We start from the raw sequence: 23,971 nt of genomic DNA, 5'->3' as shown, positions 1-23,971 counted from the left end.
ATCTTATTAAATAGCTACATAACTAATATCTTCTTTCAAGCTGTCTAGCTCAGCCAATGGGCTGACTGATTCCAGAGTCTTTGAGGTAGAGCAGAAGATTAGGGTGAAAAAGGTAGCAAAATATGAACCGCACAATTCTCCACATTTAAAAGAAATATTACTAGGGGTATTAATTCACATGTGCAAACACATATTCCTTAAATAAATCAGTACTATACAGCTCCAATCTCTGAGGTCAGATCGATAACTGTTTTAATAAAAGCAGAGATTAAGATAGTATTCTGGTTTCTTACTTCTACAATCCTGCCGAAGCGCGTCTCCATAATATCCAAATTTGCAAAGCTGGCAGTTTTCACCCTCAGTGTGATATAGACACTTGAGGCACCTTCCAGTTCCTTTGTCACAGGATTCTGGGTCGGTTGTGTCGATATTGTTATGGCACTGGCACGGCTGGCACACTCCACCAACATCTCCGGGGTTCCCAAAGTAGCCCGAGGCACACTCATCACACCTGGCTCCTGTTGACAAAAATAATCAAGAGCATTTCAGCAGATTCCCTAAAATGTTCAAGGGTCAGGATTGTGTAATGATAAAATGTTGACAAAGACTGAGAAGCATACTTCCACCCTCAAGGAGCTTATATTTTGTCACTGTGAATGTTCCCTTCCACTGAGGCAGGGGGCAGTGTAAGAGCACGCTAAGTATATTTAGTGATAAGAGCACTGGATTTGAAGTCAGAGGGACTGAGTTCAAATCCTCGCTCCTTCAATTCAATTCATATTCAATTAATATTTTTAATTTTAACTAATTTTAAATTTTTATTTAATTTTTAAATATTTTATTTAAACTTAATTTTAATCTGATATGTTTAATTTTAGTGGATAGACTGTACTTTTATGGGAAAAGATGTCTAAATCTAATCATATTCTTATTGTAAAAGAAAAAAACATGGCTGAACCTTACCATTCTACTAGTATTATCTACATTGAACTGTTGTGTTTATTTTAACAGAAATGCAAAAGAGGATAGGTAAAGCTTAGAAGATGTAGGATCACATGTTACAATATTTTAATCCAAGAACCTTCCAAATAACTGGGAAACATTTCTATTTAAAAGCTTCAGTATTGTTAACAAGGAAAAGTGACATTGATGCTGAGTGTTTCCCTACAGGTATCTCAAAGCTACTAGTGTAAATATTTGCCAAGAGCTACACAAGCACAAAAGTCCTGAGTGAAAATAGCTGCAAGGATTAAAAATGGGGAAAAAAGGGGAGTGGAGAATTGATTTTCACAGTGAGTGAGCTAAATATAGGTCTTATTTTAAGTAAGACAAATGAATTCAGTAAGCACCAAAGGATCATAGGTAGAAAGGACCTGTGATACCATATATTCCAATCTCCTTATTTTGGACATGAAGTCAAGATCCAGGGATGAGAAGATGAGAATTGATTTGCCCAAAATCACGGAGGCACTTAGTGTTCTGAGTGAGATTTGATCCTAAGTCCTCTGACTCCAGAAGTTATACTCTTTCCATTAAGATATATAAAACAAAGGTCCAAAAACAATGAGAAAATGGAATATATGTGACACATTGAGGCTGAATATGAGCATGGATAGTCCCAGTCTCTTGCTTTTCCTCTTTTTGCTTTCTATTGTGTATCTGTGACCATTTCATTACTTGTTATCATTATTAGAGACTGGCTAGAGGTAAGAAAAGGAAATGAAACTAAAATCCATTCCTCTTGTTATTTAGTAACCACAGCAAAATATTTGATGGATTTGGGGACTATCCATAATCTCCATGTCACTCCTGTTTCCTGTTATTCATTATTACTATGCATAATCAATGTGTAAAAATGGTAGAAGAATATGGTTACAACTTCCTATGACCTTAATTTTTATTTACTAACTATGAAAATGAAACTATCTGACTTTTGGACAGGTGTGGTAGGCATATTTCACAGAAAATTTACCATTTTGTTTACTCTTTGCCTTTTCTGGACTACAAAGAAATACATGCCTGCCATTTACCTAGGTATCCAGGATTGCAAACACACACAAGCTGCAAAGTAATAGGATCTTGATAACAGGTATTAGCAAACTGTCGTCCACTTTCTGGACCATCTGGGCATGGGCAGGGCCGACAGTGATCTCCTGAACCAATGATAGGGTCTCCATAATAGCCAGGCAAGCACCTAAAACAAGCATGAACCAGTTAGAAAAATCCACATAGAGTTACAGAAACTGAGAGGAAGAAATGGCCTCTAATGCAATATTCTCATAGTTAATACAACTAGGTAAGCACTAGTTTTGGCAAATTTACTCTGTAATTTCTTCTTTTGAAAGAGAAGCATATTGGACCTAAATGGCCCCCCAAAAAATTGATGATGGGAGGCTGGTTCAAAGAATGAAAACATTCTATAAAATTAAGTGTTGTTCCAAAAGATCATGAATTGTACTATTGTAAAGGTTATTTTCCTTGGCACTTAGGGTTATACAGTAGGAAAATCTGCCCAGATGCTGTAATTTTATAGTTATTCTTCAAAACTATTTTAAAGAGGGCTTCCTAAGATTTCCTAAGTGAAATCTATTCAAATAGAGCCTGGCAAAAACAGAAATTAGATTTTCCTGCATTCCCTACAGGGAAATCTGAGATCAGACCTTCCCTGTCAAGTTCATAGCATTTGAACTCTGATTAACGTTGAGGATGAGGGGAAAAAAATAATGAGAAATTGGCTCAAACTCGATCTCAGAATTCCAAACATTTATTAAAATTATATTTTATCCAGGCCTAGACTATGATCTTCACTCTTCTCACACCCACTCCCAATCTCCCCCAGGCAAAATAAAACCCTTCATTATTTGAACATAAAATGGCAAGCATGAATAGCAATATCACAAATATTCACACAGGATATCCTTTCAAATGTGTATTCACAATGTGATTGGCTCTGAACTAGAATTGGAAAAGTCATTGCTGTTTTTCCTTTCAGTGTATCCTTCGACTCTCCTTTCCCATCTGCACCCTCTTGCTCTGCTCTTCACCATTTCTCAATAAAATAGGAACAATGAAAGAAACACATGTAGGAAATTTTCAAAAACAGCAGTCTTCCTCATCCGGTCTCTATGGACATGGAGAAATAATTAGCTATAGGCATACATGTGCCTTTGTACACATTGTTGAGGGAATAATAGTGGTGATAATGGTGATAATAATAAATAGTATTTACATAGCACTTTTAGGCTTGCCAAACACTTTACAAGCATTTTATCCTCACAACCTCACAACACCTACTTGGGAGGTAGGTGATATCATCACCAATTTTCATATGAGGAAACTGAGGCAAAAATGTGACTTGCTCAGGATCACACAGCTAGTGCCTGAGATTTGATGTGAACCCAAGTTTTCCTGACTTCAAGTGCTCTTTCTGCTGTGCCAACAGAAGAGAGACAATACACTTCAGTGAACAAAGAGATGACCTCAGAATTAGGAAGATGTGGTTTCAAGTCTGGACTCTGACACATACTGACTACATGACTCTGAATGAATCATTTAACCTTTTACTAACCCAGGTAATTGGTTCTTTTTCTCCCAGAAATTCTTTATACTAATAAATCACAGATACAGAGTTCCCCTAATTCCTATTTCCTCAAAAAGTATTTTAACCTGAATAATTTAATTTGATTCTCACAACAAACCTATAATATATGTGTGTCTGTACATATCTATACACACACACACACACACGTAATGTGAAGGATTATTGTTCCCATTTTAGAGATGAATAAATTGAGATTGAGTTAAGTGGCTTGTTCAAGATCAAATAGTCAGTAAATGGCAGAACTAGAATTTAGGTCTCTTAAGCACAAAATCAGGACTAGATCCAAGGAAGCACCTACCACCATGTGATAATGAACCATAAGACAAAAAAACAAAACACCTTTACAATCAAAGAATCCTCAAGTATGATAATTCAGAATCAAAGTCAAATGTCAACTCTGACATTATAATTTTAAGAAAGATACAATGAGATCCATTTCCTTGTATTACTTGCTTTTAAAATTTGATATGACAGCACTGACTGCTATTCAGGAACTCTCAGGGAAGAAAATCTTAGAATGTTATGTTAGCAAATTAGATTTACAGAGATGCTTGGGAAACTGAGAGCTTAAATTCACAAATAGGTCAGTGATGGCTCTTGAAACCAGGACCTTCTGATTCTGAAGCCAACTTTCTAGTACACAACACCATATTCATTTACATGAATCTTAAGTTCCCTATAAAATAGTTTCTGAATACTATGGTCTTTAATATAGTATAAATATTATAATTTATATTTTATGATTATAATAATATAATGATAAATTATAATTTAGTATAATAAAATGCTATATATTATATAATCATATTAATATTTAATATATTATTATATTTAAACTATAGTCTTTATACTATAATCTTTAAACTATAAATAATTAAAAATATATCTATCTATATCTGTATAATCTTTAAATTATAATCCCTACTAGGGAAGTAGTCCTGTCAAATAGCTGTGATGTTCTATATAAAGCAGAGACCAAAAGGCACATTAGGCTTTCCTCCTCATACTTCACAGTGGTAATGAGTTATATGGAATCATGTATCTTCTTTTTATCTTCTTTTACCTAGTTTGCCAATCACCAAGGAGAGGCAGTGCTCATCCTTAGGTCTTGATTGCATTTACTCAGGAAGAACTAAGTTTAAATCCTGCTTCAGTCACTAGCTAATATGACTATGCACAAGTCATTTAACTTCTGGCTGCCTCAGTTTCCTCATCTGTAAAATGGGGATATAATAATAGCACCTATCTCTTAGGGCTGTTGCAAAGATAAAATGAGATGTTTATAAATAATTTTGCAATCTTTAATGCACCATATAACTGCTAGCTATATCTATCACCATTATTATTTCTTCCTGGGCCCAAAAATTTTGGATTATTTTTTTCAAGGGTTTTTAGTTCTCTAACAATGAAGAATAGAAATCAATAAAACAAAGAAAATAGAAAATGAATTCTGCAATCTGTAGGGAGACACTATTTGCAGAAAGTTGAATTTAATTAGTAAGTCAGTAATGATTTACCACTTCTGAGGTTAGTTCAACAGGCAGCTCTACATACCTTTCACAGTTATGACCTGAAGTGTAGTCCTGACAGCCAAAACATTCTCCTGAAATGGGATCACAATCATCTGCATGCCCGTTACACTGACAAGGCTGGCAGTTTGGAAAGCCCCAATAACCTGGAAGGCATCGGTCACATTGCCGGGCATAGATCCCTTGGAAACAGTGACACTGGCCAGTAACTGGGTCACAGAAGGCATTGATGGAACCTTGCATGTGGCAGTCACAAGCTGAGAAAATAAAGAGGTTAAAAAAAATTCAGAAAGAATTAAGTAGATAATGTCAATCCCCAAGGTCATATTTCCCTATAAAAGACCTACTCATATTGTAAAGCCCCGCTAAATTTCTTTAAGAAGTTAGCTCACTAGTCAATGGCGTAATCCCCACTAATTCCCTAAATCCTTTTTAGGGTTAACCTGCTTTATGGAGTCAAGGGTTCCTTAGAAACCTGTCATGCCTATTTGTATCTACTGCCTTTATAGTATCTTCCTCCTTAATGGCATCTATCTCCTAGTTAATTATGAGTTCTGCTAGGGAACTTGTCTTTTCCCCTTGTTAATTGCTAAAACCCTTTTCCTTGCTAAAAACTTATGGATTTAGCTTGCTTTAAGCAGTGTAATAAAATCTTTGCCCCTTGGGAAAAAAGAATTTAGACAGAAAAGTTACTAGGATACATTAAAGGAATGAAAGAGAATAAGGATTTATTAAGCACCTATCATGTATCAGGTATTATCCTAAATGCTTTTATGAATATTATCTCATTTGATCCTCACAATTACCCTCTGAGATAGGTGCTATTATTATTATTCCCATTTTATAATTGAAGAAACTGAGACAAAAAGCAGTGTCACTTAGCTTCCCCAACATCATCAAGGACATTTTTACTGAGGAAAATCAAAAACTTGGGGGGAGTTGGAAAGGGCTGAATAGGAAAGCAATTTTCAAATATTTTAAAGGTCATCCTATAGCAGTCATTAGGCTGCTTCTGCTAAATGTGAACATAAAACTAAGCCCCATGACTAGGAATTATAGTCAGGGGGATTTGTGCTTTTACATAAGGAAAAAAGTTTTTTTTACAATTAGAGCTGTCCAAAATTGGAATAAGCTTTCTAGTCAATTAGAAAGTTTCTTGGCCCTGGATGACCACTTCTGAGAATCTTGTAGAGAAGATTCATGATTTGGACAGAGATTAGACTCCATGAGCCTTTCCAATTATTTTATAGTTCTACCAAAAACTAGGGTATGTAACTGAATCTGGCTTTGAATGGATTTGGAAACAAATGATGTATTTGGGGAGTGAAAAATCAGCCTTTTGGAAATACACTGATAACAATATCTGGCATTACTCAGTCTTACGGAATTAAAAAAACAGTTTAAATCTTTCCCGAATAACCTACGTTTGCATCCATTGGGGCCAAATCCAAAAGTGCCCGGAGCACATCTGTTGCACGTTCTTCCAACAACATTAGGGCGGCACTGGCACTGACCTCCATTAGGGTCACAGACAGAACTTAAGGATCCCTGAGGATCACATTCACAAGCTGAAAAGCAGACGGAGGGAACAATCTATAAAACAAATGAATTGCACTAAAAGAAATCAGCACACTGTATTGCAAATTCCTTCTGCTACTCCATTACCCTTCATTTGCCTCAATTTTCATTTGCCTTTTTGGTATCATTAGCATGTTGCATTTCATGACATCACCTCTAAGAGGATGGAGAAATAGGGCTATTCAGAGTGATACAAGGCATTCTGGGATAATCCCTATGAGGGCAGCATTTTCAGGTGCCTGGTTTCTTCTTCCTTAGTCTGCATAAAACTCATACATCATTGGTTAGCACATAGATCCTTGGAACAAAGGCCTTAAGATGCACTACATTTAACTCTTATTCTGTATTTTTAAAAAATGGATTCCATTTCGTTCTTCTGAACATATCTAAATTTTTAGCATTTTTTCCTTTCCTTTTTTTTCCTCAGTAGTAGAGTTAAATCTTTGAAAATTCACCATTAAAACTCAATTCTGAAAAGTCTTTCAATGGTACTAAACTATTGAAAGACATGAAAAATAAAAAGAAAGAAAAAAATATAAAAAACTGCCCTGATGTCCCAAGAATCCACCACCTTTACATTTGATATGTGACTAAGTGATAGATACAGCATTAAGCCTGTCAAGCTGAGAGCTATAGTTTTCCTGGTAGAAACCTCACTATGCTGAATATACTATTCAATAGCAGCACAGTCAGCAGCTACTTCCTTTCAGCTATTAGTAAAACGTTTGCTAGCTCAGCAAATGAAACAACTTGCACCTACCCAGTCCTGTCTGGTGTAGCAGGGCAGAAATGCTAAAGATAATGTTCCTACACACATCTGTCATGGGGGTTTTCACCACACTTCTGCTATTCTCCAAACACCGATATCTTTGAAAGGTCTCCCAAGCACTGTTAGTGATCACACCATCTCCTGAGCCTCCAACAGTGAATATATCCAAGGATTTACAGTATGGCATGAGAACCAGCTGTAGGGGGAAAGAAACAATGCTTGAAGGATCTTCTTATCTCATTATACTCTATGAATGATTGATACAAGGCATTCTGAGAAAATCCCTATAAGGATAGCAGTCTTAGGTCCCTGGTTTCTTCTTACTTATTCTGCATAAAACTCATACATCAGTGATTAGTGCATAGTAAGCACTTCACTTCTTTCCATAAGATAGAAAGATTTTTAGAATGAATATGAATCTCTGAAGCAAGCAAAAGGAAAAATAAAGTAACAATAATTACACAGAATAATACACAGAATTTAAATCTACTGTAACTGAAGTAAACAACATAGGTTTAGCTTTCTTTCCATTTGCTAGAAATATATATTTCACTTACTTAGGGCAGCTAGGTAGTGTAGATTTCACTTACAGAATCAATGAGGGTATATGGGCTCTCTACTCCAGCATCAGAGGAGGTGTACTGAGGTAACTCCAACCGCACTGTGTAGTTCACACCTTTCTCAAAGCACACAGGACGTGGAAGGACCACATATCTGTCGAAGAATAAAACAAATATTATCTTTAAGAATTTTAAACAATGGTCAACTGTGTGTTTCCCAAACCATTAGTGAAAATAATAACCAAAGAGATTCTACTACAAGGGAATTAGAAGGAGATAATGAAGCAGCATATTACTATTCTGAAAAAAATGGCATCAGTGTCACACTGACCTGGATCCTGGCGACAATGATACAACCTGGTTGTCATCATCAGGAACAGTGTTACCACATCGGCTACTTGTGGGAATTCTTCCAGGACGCTGTACAGTGATGACAGCTTTTTCCCAGTGATCTGGCAACTAGAATAATTTTTAATGCTCTTATTAGCTCAATGCAATTTATAGGATGTTCTGAACAAAGCATTTGCCAAATCAAGAAACGTAAACATTTTTAGACACCTACAAGGGAAGTCAGTAAACTTCTCATTCCAATGTAACATTATCATTCTATGAACAAAAGGAAAATTCAGTTCTAATAGTATCTCCATCTTGACTTACAGTCTTTAATTTTTTTTTTACCTGTGGTTCATAGCGAATAAGAATGTCATATTCCATGGAATACGGAATGTTGTCGATGAAAAATTCCAAATAGGCTCCCTCGGGTACTCTGACAAAGCCAGCTCCAGTCCAGGAGGGTATGCGATCTTGAATATACTGCCTCTCCACTATGCTGACTCCCTGAAAAATTGTGGGGGGGAAAAAACAAAGAATTACTTTCTATTGTAAACTGTTTCAGTAAAAACATTCAAGGAGAGCAGAGAAATGTAAAGTCACTAAAACTAAAGTATACCTATCCCTTCACAGTCAGATAATGTCTTTTATTCCTGTTGGCTGGGAAAAAACCATTTGCATAAACAGGCTGGTTCACAAAGTATTAGTGCAGTTTAAATTTTAATAAGTTTTGATAAGCTTAAAAACAGCCTGTGTAATGAAAAAAAATTGTCTTTAAATCTGTAGTTACAATGGTTTTAGGGGTGGTTGGGAACATCTCCCATAGCATAAATTGAATAATATAAGTAAAGGGGAGGCAGAAGGAAAATCCAGCTGCCAGGAGGACTTAGGAGGACAATGTACCTCCTCTACTAACTATTTGGGGAAATATAAACTAGTGTAAGTGACTTAAATTGTGTGCTCTAGCTGGTGATATCAAATTCAAGTTAAAATGGAATCTATTAGATTGTATACAAGGTTCCTTCTGGGCTACATATTAACTTAGAATACTATCCATTTTTTCTCTCTCTCCATTGCTTCCTTCCTTCTATATCAATATTTTTAAAATCAGCTAGGAACTACATTTTAATCTGATTCAGGTGCCATAGCTGGATGTATAGCCTTATATGACACCTCTGCTTTAGACCACTCTTTTAAGTCTTTGTACGTTTCAGAGAAGGGAGCTTCTCTATTATAGCAGAGGAAGTAGCATTACCTGAGAGTCTGCTATTGAAATGTAATCAGTGTCCACTCCTACCTCTACCCTATAAAATGCTCCATGAGTCTGGATATTTGTCTGATTTTCAATTGGATTAGATTATATCTTGCTTTATAACTGGCATCTTTGATTTTCCAAGGACAGTGTGGCACATATCCATTCAATTCAGTAACAATTTTAGTTTTGAAGCTCAGTACCAGAAGTTTGGTCAGTGGTCAACATGAGCTTTCTCATAATACTTATGGGAAATGCATGGACATGAATGTGATTACTTGTTTGCATGATTATATACATGCCTATTTTACTGTCAACTCTTCTGTCTCAGAACCTGGGGTGCTATGTTTGTTAGCAATTGCTTTGCAACACAAGTACAGGGTAGTGGATAGAGGCAGCCTCAAATCTAAAAAACCTTGGGTTCAAGTCTCACCTCTGACGCTTATAATTGTTCCAGGAGGATATGGGAGGTCAATGTGCCTCCTGATATTAAGAGCAAGTCTTTTAATGTCTCAGTGTACTAGGCAACTAAGAGGACTAGCTGTGGAGAAGGTGCTAACCTGCGTTGGTACAGGGAATTTCCTACACCAAAATAAGCACAGATCTATTTTTATGGGTTATATTAGATGGTTGCTAGGGCCCCTCTGAGACTTCCCAGACTTCTCCAAATGCTAAGTGCTTTCCCACTTACAGGACCAAAGTGAGCTTCTTCTGCCTCATAAATGTAATGATCCAGAGTTGTGAAGTAATAACCAGATTCCACTTCATTGCACTGCCGACCGATCATATGGGGCCTGCACAAGCACTGGCCTGATTCTGCTGAGCAGCTGAAAGAGAAAATGAAAGTTATACTTCCTACAGATTTTCAGACACTGAAATGTATTCATTAAAAGCTGTTTTATATATTAATAATAATACTAATGATAGTAACAGCACAATTTATATAGGACTTTAAAGTTTGCATAATACATGTTATCCCCGCAATAACCATGTGAAATAGGTGCTTCTATTATTTTTATAGATGATGAAATGGAAGCAGAGAAAAGTTTACAATAATAAGAGTTAACATTTAAATAGTATTTACTATATGCCAAGGACTGTGCTAAGTGCTTTGAAAATTTTTTTCTCATTTGATCTTCACATCTACCTTGGAGGTAGGTGTGACTATTATCCCCATTTTAAAGATGAGGAAACTGAAGCAGACAGAAGTCAAGTGACTTCCTGGAGGATGGCTACAAAGTATCTGGGGCAGGATTCAAAATCATGTTTTTGTGATTTTAACCAGGTTCAATCCTCTATCTACTAAACCATTTAAAAATCCATCATAAAATTGATTGGAAAAAGACACATTTGAAAATAATAGCTTTTCAATGACTTTTAATTTTTCTAAGGATTTGTTTTATAAGGTTCTTGAGTAAGTGGCACTTCACCAATTTCTGCTGATGTCTGTTCATTTATATATCCTTTTGTTTATCCCTATTACCCCAGGAACAAAGTAAAATTAGATCATTTCTTCTACTTCTTCTCTTTTACAACCTTCTCCTATCCCCAACTCAAAAGTTCTACTCTGATGTCTTGCCATGGAGCTGAGAAGACCTTGAGTTTTTGAAGTCTTTGCCAATGGAGGGCAAGATCTGGCAGGTAATAGACTGGGTCTGTTCTTCCATATAGCTCAGTCTAGACTCATCGATAAGTTGGTCTTTATGTGAATGATTCTTTTGGCCAAAGTGACAAGCAACACTCTCTCTTTTTAGAATTTCATTAAAGACATAATTTGGAAATGCCATCTAAAATTTAGGTCAACTTGTAGGAGCAAAACCTCAAGCTCTTTTAAGATATGTTTTAGATTAAGCCATTAAGACAAGTTCCTTCTCATGGGATAGCTTATAACTGTGGTTCCTTCAAATGATCCAAAACTGCATTGCCACATTCCAGCTGTGCTCACATTCCTGTGCACCATGTAGGTGGTTGTTTTCCTAAAGGGATACAAGTTCTTAACATCCCTTAACCAATTCTCAGGAGAGGAAGGCTTGTTTCCAATTAGAACCGAGGCCTCTTTTGGCACAGAATCCCAAGAAAAAACATTTATAGCAGTTTAGGCATTAGACATTACATCATAAATACAAGACAGAATCCTATTTCCCTTCCCAGCAGATGTATAAAGTAGGACCAAATGAAAGAAAGAAAGGATTAAGGAGAAAAAAAAAAGCAACTAAATCCTCCATGAACAACTACCAAAAGTGAAGCAATTATTAGAATAAAGATACAACAATAATAATTAGCAAGCATTTATGCAATACCTTCAAATTTGCAAAACATTTTACATAATCTAATTTTATTTTCTCAACACTCCTGAGAGGTAGGTGGTATTATTATTTCCATTTTATGGATGAGGAAATTGAGGGCAAAAAACTAATGAGTATGTGAGGTAGGATCTGTCAGGTGCTCCTAATTTAACGTCAATCACTCTGTCCAATGTGACACCTAAATACCTAATATGGAAGACAATTCTTAGGTTGCCTTTTTTTTTTTCTCCCTGAAGCAACTGGGGTTAAGTGACTTGCCTAGGTTCACACAGCTAGAGGTTGCTTTTCCCCTAATGATCCACTGCTGGCATAAACCATGAGAACTTTGTTATATGGACAAGAATGGCTGGTCAAGAATAACACCAAGAAATTTGCCCTGGATAAATTAAATGAACTTGTCTTAGTAGTCACTCATTTCCTAAGGATCAATAATTTTAAGTGACTGTCCACTAGGGCATGCTTTCAAGTCAATCAATACAAACTTTTTGAGTAAACTCAAGCTGTTTCATGACTTTAGCTAAATCTCTATAAGATGACTCCTATACTGACTTTCCTAGCCAGGATCTCTTAAATAAGTTCTAATTCTCCATTTCAAATATCTTCACCTGGATATCCTACTGTCAGCTCAAACTCAAACAATTCAACACAGAATTTATTTCATCCCTCTCAAATGGGCTTTTCCTCCTTTACAATGCCTTTTTTGGATAACGACAATATTTAGTATGGTCATAGGATTGGAGATTTGAAGTTGGAAGAGCCATTGAATCAAATACTTTCATTTTACAAATGAAGAAATAGTTTCAGAGGTTACATGATTGTTTAGAACCTCATAGGTAAAACTGGAACTTGAATTTTCCTGATTCCAAAGCCAACACTATATTTATTGGCCATCTATTTCTATTGCCAAGTTCTATCCATCATTTGTCCCTTCAAATTTCTCTTGGATTCATTCTTTCCTAAGTAGAAAAAGTACTATATTTAAGAGTCAGATAACTTGAGTTTGGATCTTGACTCTAATAATAACTAGTTATGTGACTGTCACTTTCATCACCACCAAAATGAGAAGAATGACAATTATACTCCCTATTAAATGGGACTATCTTGAGCAGAGTTCTCTGTAAACTATAAAAAAACATATACATGTATTAGAGAGGGAGTGATGGTAGGATGGAGAGAGAACTAGCTTTAGAGAGCTAGCCAAAGACCTGGGTTCAAGTTCTCTCTTTGACACATTGGTTGCGTGATCCTGGGAAGTCAAATGCATCAAGAAAATTTCTAAGACTATTATTTACAGACAAGGTGCTGCTCTATCTGAGTTAAGAGTTTCCACATTGAGAGTTCCCCATGCCCATGAAATCACACATTCTCAAGCTTCTTGGATAGAGTAAAAATCTTATATAACCTAATCCCATTTTAGGTCCCATTACTCATCATACTAATTTTCTTATCTCACAAATATTATGCTCTTTTGTTTATCTCATACATATACATGTATCATCAATCCTTCTTTCTCTCTATTCAAAGTTCATTCATTTTTCAAAACCTAAATCAATTTCCACTTCATCCCACAAAGTCTCTTTCAACTTCTCTAATATAAATTTTTCCCTTTTTGGACTTGGAGTCAGTGCCGCATAATTCAGTGATCCATTATTTTGCAATGCTTTGTAACTTTGCTTTTTGACCCATTTACAACAATTAGACTGAAAATTCCTCAAAGGAAAAGACCATGTCTTAATATTCCTCTCTTGTGCTCCACAGTATGTGGCAATTATCAAAACTTTTGTAATAAGCATTCAATAAATATTTAACTGATTACAATATCTGTTGATGCTCTCTAGTTTCAAAGTACAGTAAATACCTCATTAAGTCTAGACATCACTAATTTAGAAGGAAGGCATTTATACTATTTGAATAGTTGTTAAACATTTTAAGAAACATTATTTCTATGCTATAAACCAATAGCCTTTGTTTATTCATTAAAATTATACCAGAAACATTTTTATTAGTTCAAGGATAGTGTAAATTATATTCCTTTAAAAATGTTCCAAAACTGAAATTAACTTTCTCCACAATTAGTGAGCTTTCATTGTATTATAATACACCACAATGGGCTCAATATATTAAAATATTTTTAAAAACTTTTTACAAATTAAGCAGCAGCTTTAGATTCTAATTCAGAATCTGCAGATTATACATGGGATGTAAACCATCATCCCAGGTGTTTCCCTTCCTCAATACTATTTTTTCTCAAAGGGTCTGGGTAAAAAAGTCTGATGTTACTAGGATACTCTGTAGATTAAATAATATTAATCTGGGAAGAATCTTTTAAATTGGTGCATCTGGTTCCTAAACCAAGTAAAGAATCTTCCTTCCAAAAGAGTCAGTATTGCCTTCTGGAACAGGTAACATCAATAAAGATAAACTTCAGAATCATAGAACTGAAAAAAGTGTGAAAGGATTTAACAACTGTCTTCTATCTTACCCAAAAAGTAGGGTTTCATTTTTAATCATATCAGAGTTAAGAATCTTCCTTCCTTTAAAGGATCTTTACAGGAAGACTTCTTTCACAATTTTTCTTGGTTAACAAATTCCAGTGTTAACCAATCGTTCCTTTTCATTAGAGAGAATAGACTAGAGGCTAAAGAATAAGGTATAAAAATGACAGAGGAGAAAGGACAGGGGATCAGAGCTTGGAGATGAAAGACTAGAGAGAGGAAAAGCAAGAAGGCATAAGGATGAGAGGAGAGATATAAAAAAAATAAAAAAACTTGAGTGGCATTGAATGATACAAGTAATTGTTGTTAAGACTGAAAGAAGTGTATACATTCCTTTAATTTAAGTAGAAAGATTTTTATAAGATAGCCATTTCGTATTGGGCAATCAATTACTAAATTAACGAACATGTGTTCTGGGAGTCTCAAAAGAAAGAAAGCCAGAGAAAGCATCCAGTCTGGAGAGTAGTGGGTAGAGTACTGGCTTTGGAGTCAGAGGCTTGACTGAGTTTAAATCCCAGCTTGATGATTTGCTACCTTAAATGACCTGAGACAAAGCACTCAGTTTCCAGATCAGCAAAGTAAGAAAACTGGACTTGATCTCAGTTCTAAAATGTACACTCCTATGTTCCTTTCATTGGACTAAGAAGTCTGTGGTCTCCCTTCTTTGTTTGGACAGGATTACTCCCATTTTTTTCTCTCCCTCTGTGGTTTTCTAAGAACTATAAAGTTCATACTGGACTTTCAGATGCTACATGTTATACTCAAGAATACTCCATAATCTATAACAGAGCAAGCCCTAATTAAGAAGCCAAATAGAACAACTTCTTCCCTTTCCACTAGACTACTATGAGCCTGAAAAATAAACTTGCAAAGGAGTCAGATTTTGTGGGTAAGTCAAGCTTGCTCAATGAATAGAGAATTCTTCTGGGAGATAATTCCAGAGCAAGAGGGAATTAACATCTGTTTATTCTTTCATCAGTCACTTGCACTATCTTTACCAGATGCTTCTGCTATATTTTCCAGCAAGACACAGACTAGACAGAAATTCCCCTTTACTCTCAGAACCCCTTGCTTTTTTTTAGACACCACTTTCTACTGAACACATTTCCTGATCTTTCTAAGATTAAACCTCTCTTTTTGTGGAGATCATAAACTTTTCTTGTATTTATCTATGTATACTTATATTTGCACACATTTTCTTCCAGCAATATGTAAGTTCCTTAAGCAAAGGAACTATTTAATTTTCTTCTTTATGTTCTCAAATATATTCCACAGTGTGACACATAGTATTGCTTCATAAAATTCCCATCGATAATTGATCCAGAAATAGTTAAGACAATTTCTATAAAGTTAACAATTCTCCAACCATAGCCCTTGGATAATTTAAAATAAGCCTTTGCATCCAATTTATCAATATTTAAGTATATTGTGAATTCATGGTATACCAAATTATTACAGACATAATTTTCACTAATGGAAGTATGGTTTCAAAGGAGAATTAGGAGAAAAATACTTAAAAGTTACATTTCATATCCGGAGCTGAAACTAACTGTACTTTGGGCAAATTCAGTTGAGAGGGTGGTCAGGTAAAGCACAGGAGTGGGGTGACATTAGTAGTCATAAAAAGAACAGTTCCATTGTAAGGGCAGGTTTCGAGAGGCATAGAATGGCAAAGGTACATGTTATTTGAAGTAGTATTAAAAGAATTGGGGTGTTTATCTTAAGAGAGGACACAGCATAGCACAGGGGCAATAAGAGAGAATAGAGGGGTGAGAGTTATTTTCAAGTATTTCAAAGATTGTTAAATGGAAGAGAGATTAGATTTTTTTTCCTGCTTGGCCTCGAGACAGAACTTTGCAAAAAAGAGACAAATTTACTTTTGATATACAGGCAGAAAAGCCCACTTCTTAAAACTATGCTTATAGAAAACAGAATGGGTTCCCTTAGGCAGTAGGCTAATGGAAACTTCCCTCATTAAGGTCTTCAGCAAAGACTAATTGAATACTTGTCATGAATATTATCTTGGGTTTTTTTTTTTTTTTCCAGGTAAGGTTAAGACTATCTAGCTCCATTCTAAAATTCTGTGATTCTGTAAGGACCACAGATATGGAGACCACAGGTGGGAGGATTCGTTTTTTCTCCATGCCTTTATTCTACTCTATTCAACACCATAAGATGAGACATATTCATTTTGTGCAAATTATTATTCTAGTCCTAAATAATTCTTAGAAGCAGCATAAAAAACTGGATTATTTGTTTAAGATTTCAAAAAGTTATTTGGTAGTCTAATGGGAATTAATAGTTAGCTAATAGACTCAAAGTTTTAAAATATTTTCCTCTCAGATGAGTTCCTCAGTATTGCTAAAATCCACAAAAATAGATAGCTACAATAATTGTTTATGAGTTGTGATACAGGATTAGAAATAAAATTTTACTTACTTATTGTTTAATGATCCCCCTACGTCACAGTCACAAGGTCGACACCCATCCAGATCATTGCTTAAACCCCAGTGTTCTTGCTGTAGAACAAAAGGATGACATGGTTTAAAGGTGGGTTCCTGTAATCAAACTAATGACTCAGCAAAAAATAGGTTATGATATGTTGTGGTCACCCTTCCAATGTATTTTCATTGTGAAAGTGGGAAACCAATAAAAATAATGACTTATTGTTAAAATTAAGGGGAAAAACCACCAATGAATCCTAGATTATGTATAATGATATGATTATATTGAGTAGTTTATCTGATATGAACTAATAATTAATCTCAAGAAGCAATAGAGATGTGAATTCCATTCATTTGTACTTGTGTTTTCCTTTTAGGGAAAAGGGAAAGCTGGTAAGAATTTGATGAACCGATTAAGTTTTTTTTAATGTTTATTGACCTCAAATGACTCGCAAATCAGGCTTGGAAGTAGTAAGTGGAGAAAGTACAGCTAAGAATCATTCCAATGGTCCTCCTGGAACAGGTTAGAATAGAATTCTTCCCTTCCTAAACCATAGTTAGTAGCTGCTTTGTACTTCCAGTTTAAAGTTGAGGAGAAGGCTATGTGTGACCTTGAGTTTTATCCCAAGCACAGAGCAATGGCTTCCAAGACCCAGAGCTAAATTTTCTTTTTAGTATTTCTTAAGAGGCATACTTTAAAACAGAAGCAAGACATCATTCAACAAAAGCCAGAATAAAAAGGGGCTTCTTTAGCCAAGGAAGAAAAAAATAGTTCCCTGCCTAATGAATAAGACAAATGGGCTCATTAATAACAGTTTCTTAGTTTCTTCCAGATTCTAAAGAAAGGTCTAGCTTAATTCTAGATTAGACTAAATCACATTTGGTGTATGGATAATAGAGAATTATAGAGATGAAAGAAACTCTCAAGTTCTTTTAGTTTAATCCCTTAATCAGAAAAGGAGTTAATAACTGAGTCTAAGAGAGGCTAACTGCCTTGCTTAGATCACATGATGAGAGGTAGAGCTGAGTCTAGAATCAAGTTTTAAACTATGATCATTACACCGTATGCCTCTTCCCTCTGAACTTGCTATTTTCGTGATGTAACAATTCTGTCAACTATAACATAAAAATGATATAGTGAATAGGGCAGAGGATTTAGATTGGGCAGATCTGGGTTTAAATCAGAAACTTACTAGCTATGTGACCTGGGCACAAGTTCTTCAATTGCCATCTGCCTTAAGTTCCTCATCTATAAAATGGGTATGATAATAACATCACATGGTGTTCTAGCATTGTTTTTGTGAGGATAAAATGAGGTATTTGTGAAATACTTTGCAAATCTTAAAGTGCTATATAAATGCTAGTTGTTATATCAATTATTATTATTACTTGTTAATACTTATTAATATTAATTACTTAGGTAAACAGATATGATCTCTAAAGTCGCTTTTGCTCGTATTTATGATTGTATTTGTATACCATTTGATGCCATTGGATTCTTTAGGGGAAAAATGTTCCAAATTAAAATTCATAAATTGCACAATTTGCTATATTTCCCTCAAAACATAGAAACCTACCAGACACTGGTCACAATGTTGTCCTGTCACAAGCCGTTTACAGTAGCAATATCCTGTCTCGGAGTCACAAGGATTCCCTCCAGGGAGAGTTCCCAAGGGGTTGCAAGCACAGGCTTTATTAAAAAAAAATAAATAAAACCAGTAAACTGAATGAATGAGCATACACAATTTTAGTAGCCCAAGAAGGTGTTAAGTAAATATTATTCCAAATGTAAAACTTCTGCTTCCTATGCATGGTATACTTACACTGACACCCAAATGGATCATCAGCACTTAATCCATAGAAGCCTTCTTTGCAAATATCACACTTCTCTCCTTCTGTATATAATTTACACCGGCACTGCCCAGCAATGAGGCCAGCAGAGAAATCAGTGTAGCTATCACAAATTCCACCATTTTGAGAACCAGCTGGGTCACAGGTACATGCTGGAGGGGGTGAGGGGGTGGAGAGGGAGGAAACAAACAAGGCATAGATAATATGATGTTAATTATAAAACTAGGGCTTGCTCAAAGTGTGAATTTCATCCATAGGGTTCAAAAATGATTAAAAATAGGAAGGCATTGTTTGGAACGTGGCCTAGGACTCTGATAGAAAGATGCTTATTCCTTAAACTAAATCCATATTTTAAGATTATTCAAAAAGGAAAGAACACCTAAAAGATAGACCCAGAGAACTGATACTCCTCTACCTACCTTCACAGATATTTGGGTCTCGGATATCTCTCTCTGGATGCTGATAGTAAAAAGGTTTGCATTGTTCACAGTTCCGTCCCATTGTGTTGTGTTGGCAATCATCGCACACTCCTCCACTGATGTTGCCCGTTGCCAAGTAAACGGCCATATCGAAGTGACATGAGCCAGAGTGCTCATTGCAGTTACACTCTGCAGAACAAGACCAATAAGATGATAAGATTTAACTTCCAAAGGAATGCATTCTAAATCAAATTCTGAAAGATATCTTCCCTACCTGTCAACCAGGAGGGGCTGTGTTTGAAATATGGCATTAGATATGGGCAAGAAAAGCATTCTCCTAAGAGTTTATTAGAAACTGAGTTTCTAAATAGTTAAGATTTCTCTTTTTTTTCCCAAACATGATAAAAATCAGAACTACTTTGGTAAAATTTTAAAAGCATAAACTATGTTTTGTTATGTTCAGGACCTGAGACTTGACTATGTAGGGAGTTCTCTGGAAAGGACACTTTTTCTACCAACGTGTATGGCCAAGAATAGCTTGGAAGTTCTGCAGCTTAGTCTTTCTCTGGGGCACCATCAGGTTTATTGAGCCAGTATGCATTAGAGGAGCATCTTGAACCCACATCTTCCTTATTTTAAGACTAGGAATCCATCTACTATACCACACTATCTCTCCCACAAAGTGTACAGTAAGCCTCCATTTACTTTCCTGGGTAGGAAAGAAGGGATCATTAAGAACCATCAGAAAGTCACCTTGTAGAATCACACAAAGAAAACATATAGGTTTCAGGTTGCCCACTCCATTTAGAGGCATGGCTTTAGAGTAAAAATGCTGGAATTATATTCCTCCTTTAGCATCTAACATGGTATCTGGCATTCTCAATAAGGGATAAGGAGTAGACTCCTGATTTTAATTGATCTCAGGAACTCCAGATGGGGAGATTTCCTTTCCCAATATAAGTTGGCACTGTCTCTGCAACTTATAATCTTAAAAGAGTTGCTTAAACACTGGAGTCAAATTCAAATAGAGCTAGAATCCAGTCAGAATCCCTGATTCTGAGCCAGTTCCCTAGTCACTTTATACATTGTTTTTCTATTAGTATATTAATATCATACAATGATGAATTATTAAAATAACACACATGAACATGGAAAAATGTATATAAAAGAACAAATAAACAAAACCAGAAAAGTCGATTGGGTGGCATAGTAGATATATCAAGTGATAGCCTGGATTTAGAAAGTCTTGAGTTTGAATATGTTCTCTAGATGTCACTTCACATTTTTGGTCTCAGTTTCCTCACCTAAGAATGAGGATAGTAATAACACCTACTTCCATGGGTTGTTGTAAGAGATTATAATTACAAAGCACTTAGTATAGTACCTAATATCTAATAGGTGCTATATAAATGTTAGTATTATCATTATTTTTATATAAAGAAAAATGTGTGCAGCTTTAAAAAGACAAAGTTCAAGAGGAAACACAAAGAGGATGTTATCTTAGTTGAAATATTTTTTATTAAATTCTGATTATACTGTCATTGCCCTGATTATATATCAATTTCCTTTTGAATCTTTTAACTTATTTTTGAGGTTAAAGTTTATAATAAAAATAATTTAAGAAACAAAAACAAAAAATTGAGTCCTACTTTTTTCCCTTTCTCTTTTCAGAACTTACTTTTGCATGCGTTACTGTTACGACCTTCAGCTGGCCTCCATGGTAAATCATGGTAGAAGTCCATACACAATTCACAGTTTAAACCTTTGGTATTATGCCTGCACATGCAGTGTCCATGTACCTGGAATAAAATCAGAGGGAAAAAATCATTACAGTGGAATTTCTCATAGGATAATATCTATGAGAACTCATGATAGCAGTAGATACTTCCTCAAATTATTCTCCATTCTGACATAAGGAAGCAAATTCAAACAAAAATGAATTAAGTTTTTTTTTAAAGTCATATCTTCTTTCATTTACAAAATAGTTGGGATTTTATTTTTTTCCACAAAGAAATCCAACAAAAAATAAGAAAAAAAAAAGAGTACACATTCTCTAATACAGACATATGGGAGAAGTACCTTAAGACTTTGTGTATAGCTCTGATGCTTCTAGACTCACTATCATGCCTCACACAATCCAATGGAAATTTTGATGTAATTTGGAGAATATTATAAAAAAACTCTCTAAACCCCTGTGATTAAAATTATATACTTGCCATTTTCATGTTTATGTAATTGAAAAAAAATCAACTTAAATATAGTGAGGAGACCCCAAAGTCTTTAAAGATGAGTCATTTGGGAAGTATAAATAAGTTTGTTTTTGAAGAGAGAAGTCTTGTACTATACAGCAAGGCACATTTTAAACTCCAGGTGTTACACAGATAGGACTGCAATCTCTAGAGCAAGTACATGCACTGGACTTGGATAGCCTCTATCAGTTATTATGAATTCAAGCAAATTCATCTTGAACTCTATTCAGGATGGTGTTTGACTTAAAAGGTGAAAGCAATTACAAGACAGCATTCATAGCATTTCCCACTCAAGTGTATATCTTTGGAGTTATCCATCATTTCCCCAGAAACCTCATGATCTTTTCAGATTGAGTCAAGCTTGGAACTCACACTTCATCAGTACCCTCTGAATGAAGAGCATTGTAAAGAGTTCTTCTCGGAGCCTCCAATTGTGAATACACACAGGAAAGCTATTTCTTCATTTCCTACCACACTGCTGTCCTTTGAATTTCTCCATTATGCCCCTCTGACATACCTTCTCCCCATCATCCCTTTTCACTTTTCTTTTAGGTGCTGCTTTCTCCAAATAGATTGTAAGCTCCTGGAGAACAAGCAATGTCTTTCTTTGTTGTATTGGTAAACCTAATGCTTAGCCCAAAGCCGGGTATATACTTAATACATATTAAGTATCACATTATTAAACTCTGTGACACATCTTAACAAAATAGATCATTTTCTGCAAAAATTTCAAGCAAATATACAAAATTTGCTATGGGGGAATACATATAGTCTAACAAACACAGGTTTTTTAACCTTTTCTGCGTCATGGATTCCTTTTGATTATATGATGAAGCCTGTGGACCCTTTCTCAGAAAAATGTTTTAAAATGCATAAAATACTTAGATTACAAAGTAAACCAAAATTTGGTGCAAGTAAATAAATATTTTTTTCCTCATCCATATTATGGATCAACTGAAATCTATCTCTGGGTCCCTTGGGAGTACATGGGTCCCAATTAAGGACCTTTAATCTAATATCAGTTTAAAAAACATGGCAGTGGAAAGATTCCACAACTCTCATTAGCCAAAATTTTGCCTAAATATTAGCTCTTACAAACTTATTTCAGTAAAATCTAAAAAATCAATGTCAGAATGAAAAATGATTAAGAAATCCATTAAGAAACTAAAGTTAGTGACTCCTTTCACTCTAAAATTGTACAACAGTCAATCATCACTCCACAAACAAAAGGGAGCTCTACACAATAAAACAAGCCAGAAGGCTTTCTATAGGCATTGATCAGACAGAGTTCAAGTTAGCAAGGCTCTGTATCCTAAGGCTCCAGGCCAGAGAGCAGGACATCAACAGAGAGATCCTTGGAAATGACCAGAGTGGTTGTAACCAGTCCAATTATGGCAGTGCTCCAGACCTAGACACCTTTGGCCCAGGGGTTCTGAGTCCCTAGCACTGACCCAAGGGTTCCACTCATGGCTCTGAAGATCTAGCTCTCTGATTTTTCAAAGACCCAGGGGGATTTGACCTCATGAGAAGGAAGCCAGTGTAATAACGCAGGTGACAAGGGTAAGAAAAAACAGAGCTAATTATATCATCCAAAATAGCAGGAAGTAAGACTTAGCTGGCTCTGGAATAAAGCACCCCAATTCAGGAACAGGTGAGTAAACATAAGGTGTGGCTTACCATAAAAAATTATAATAGATTCAGAGATACTCCAAAATCCAACTAAGAAAAAAATAATTCAACTTTCTTCACAAATTCAAAGGCAAAAAAATGGATTTTTTTGCAATGAAGAATTGAAGCAACAGATTAAAAAAAAAAAAACTCACTGGAAAAAAAGAATTGGAAGGAGAATAGTTCAGAATAGAAAGTGGTAGCTTTATTTTAGCAACAAACTATTGGAGAACTAGAATACACCAAACAGAAATCAATGACTCTATGAGTCATAGCAAAAACCCAAAAGATTGGGAAAAAAATACAAGAAAACAAAGGATATCTTCTAACAAAAACAATCTGGAAAAGAGTGAAGGAGAAATAATTAATCATCAGACTTCCTAAAAATCATAATTTAACTGCTCCCCTCCCCCCCCAACACTCTGTTTAAAGAAATAAGAAATGGAAACTGCCCAGATTTATTAGCATCAAGAAGCAAAGGAAAAATTGAAAGATTTCACCACCACTTCCTAAAAGAAATGCTAAAATAAAAATTTCCAATAATATTATAATCAAAATCCAGACCTTTCAAATCAAATTAAAAAAAAGACTTCAAGCATTGAAAAGAGAGAGTTCAAGTACCAAAGTCAAGATCATGTACAAAACCTGGAAGTTTTCATTACAAATAAGAAAATATTTCAAAAGCAAAAGTTATAGGCTAACAACCAAAAATAACTTATCCTGCAAAGCTGAATATAATTCTACAGAAAAGAAAAGGAGCTCTTTAATGAAACATAGGATTTTTCAGCATTCCTGAGAAATGGAACAGAAACTTTGAAATATGAGAGTCCAGAAAAATCTAGAAAGGTAAAATTATTCTATAAATTATAAGGAAGTATTGTATATAAATAAGGGATAACACCCTAATGGGGGAAAACAAG

The 23,971-nt window shown here is 35.3% G+C and overlaps 1 protein-coding gene across 1 annotated transcript in view; it reads right to left on the bottom strand.

Moving 5' to 3' along the window:
• The window catches only part of LAMB1 (laminin subunit beta 1), an 83,072-nt gene that overhangs the window by 38,326 nt on the left and 20,775 nt on the right, over positions 1-23,971 (bottom strand). Inside the window, exons 9-22 of the mRNA XM_052001586.1 lie at positions 20,813-20,933; positions 19,135-19,323; positions 18,688-18,867; positions 18,442-18,554; positions 16,860-16,939; positions 10,311-10,446; positions 8,716-8,874; positions 8,369-8,496; positions 8,068-8,191; positions 7,469-7,673; positions 6,555-6,698; positions 5,156-5,387; positions 2,031-2,194; positions 294-518 (exon numbers count right to left, since the gene is read on the bottom strand). Of these exons, the coding sequence (XP_051857546.1) occupies positions 294-518; positions 2,031-2,194; positions 5,156-5,387; positions 6,555-6,698; positions 7,469-7,673; positions 8,068-8,191; positions 8,369-8,496; positions 8,716-8,874; positions 10,311-10,446; positions 16,860-16,939; positions 18,442-18,554; positions 18,688-18,867; positions 19,135-19,323; positions 20,813-20,933 (2,200 nt within the window). The remainder of the gene's footprint in view (positions 1-293; positions 519-2,030; positions 2,195-5,155; positions 5,388-6,554; positions 6,699-7,468; positions 7,674-8,067; positions 8,192-8,368; positions 8,497-8,715; positions 8,875-10,310; positions 10,447-16,859; positions 16,940-18,441; positions 18,555-18,687; positions 18,868-19,134; positions 19,324-20,812; positions 20,934-23,971) is intronic.

Source organism: Antechinus flavipes, chromosome 5, assembly GCF_016432865.1.
Source record: "Antechinus flavipes isolate AdamAnt ecotype Samford, QLD, Australia chromosome 5, AdamAnt_v2, whole genome shotgun sequence".
Lineage (NCBI taxonomy): Eukaryota > Metazoa > Chordata > Mammalia > Dasyuromorphia > Dasyuridae > Antechinus > Antechinus flavipes.
The sequence above is the reverse complement of the archived record's forward strand: the minus strand, read 5'-3'. Positions and strand labels throughout refer to the sequence as shown.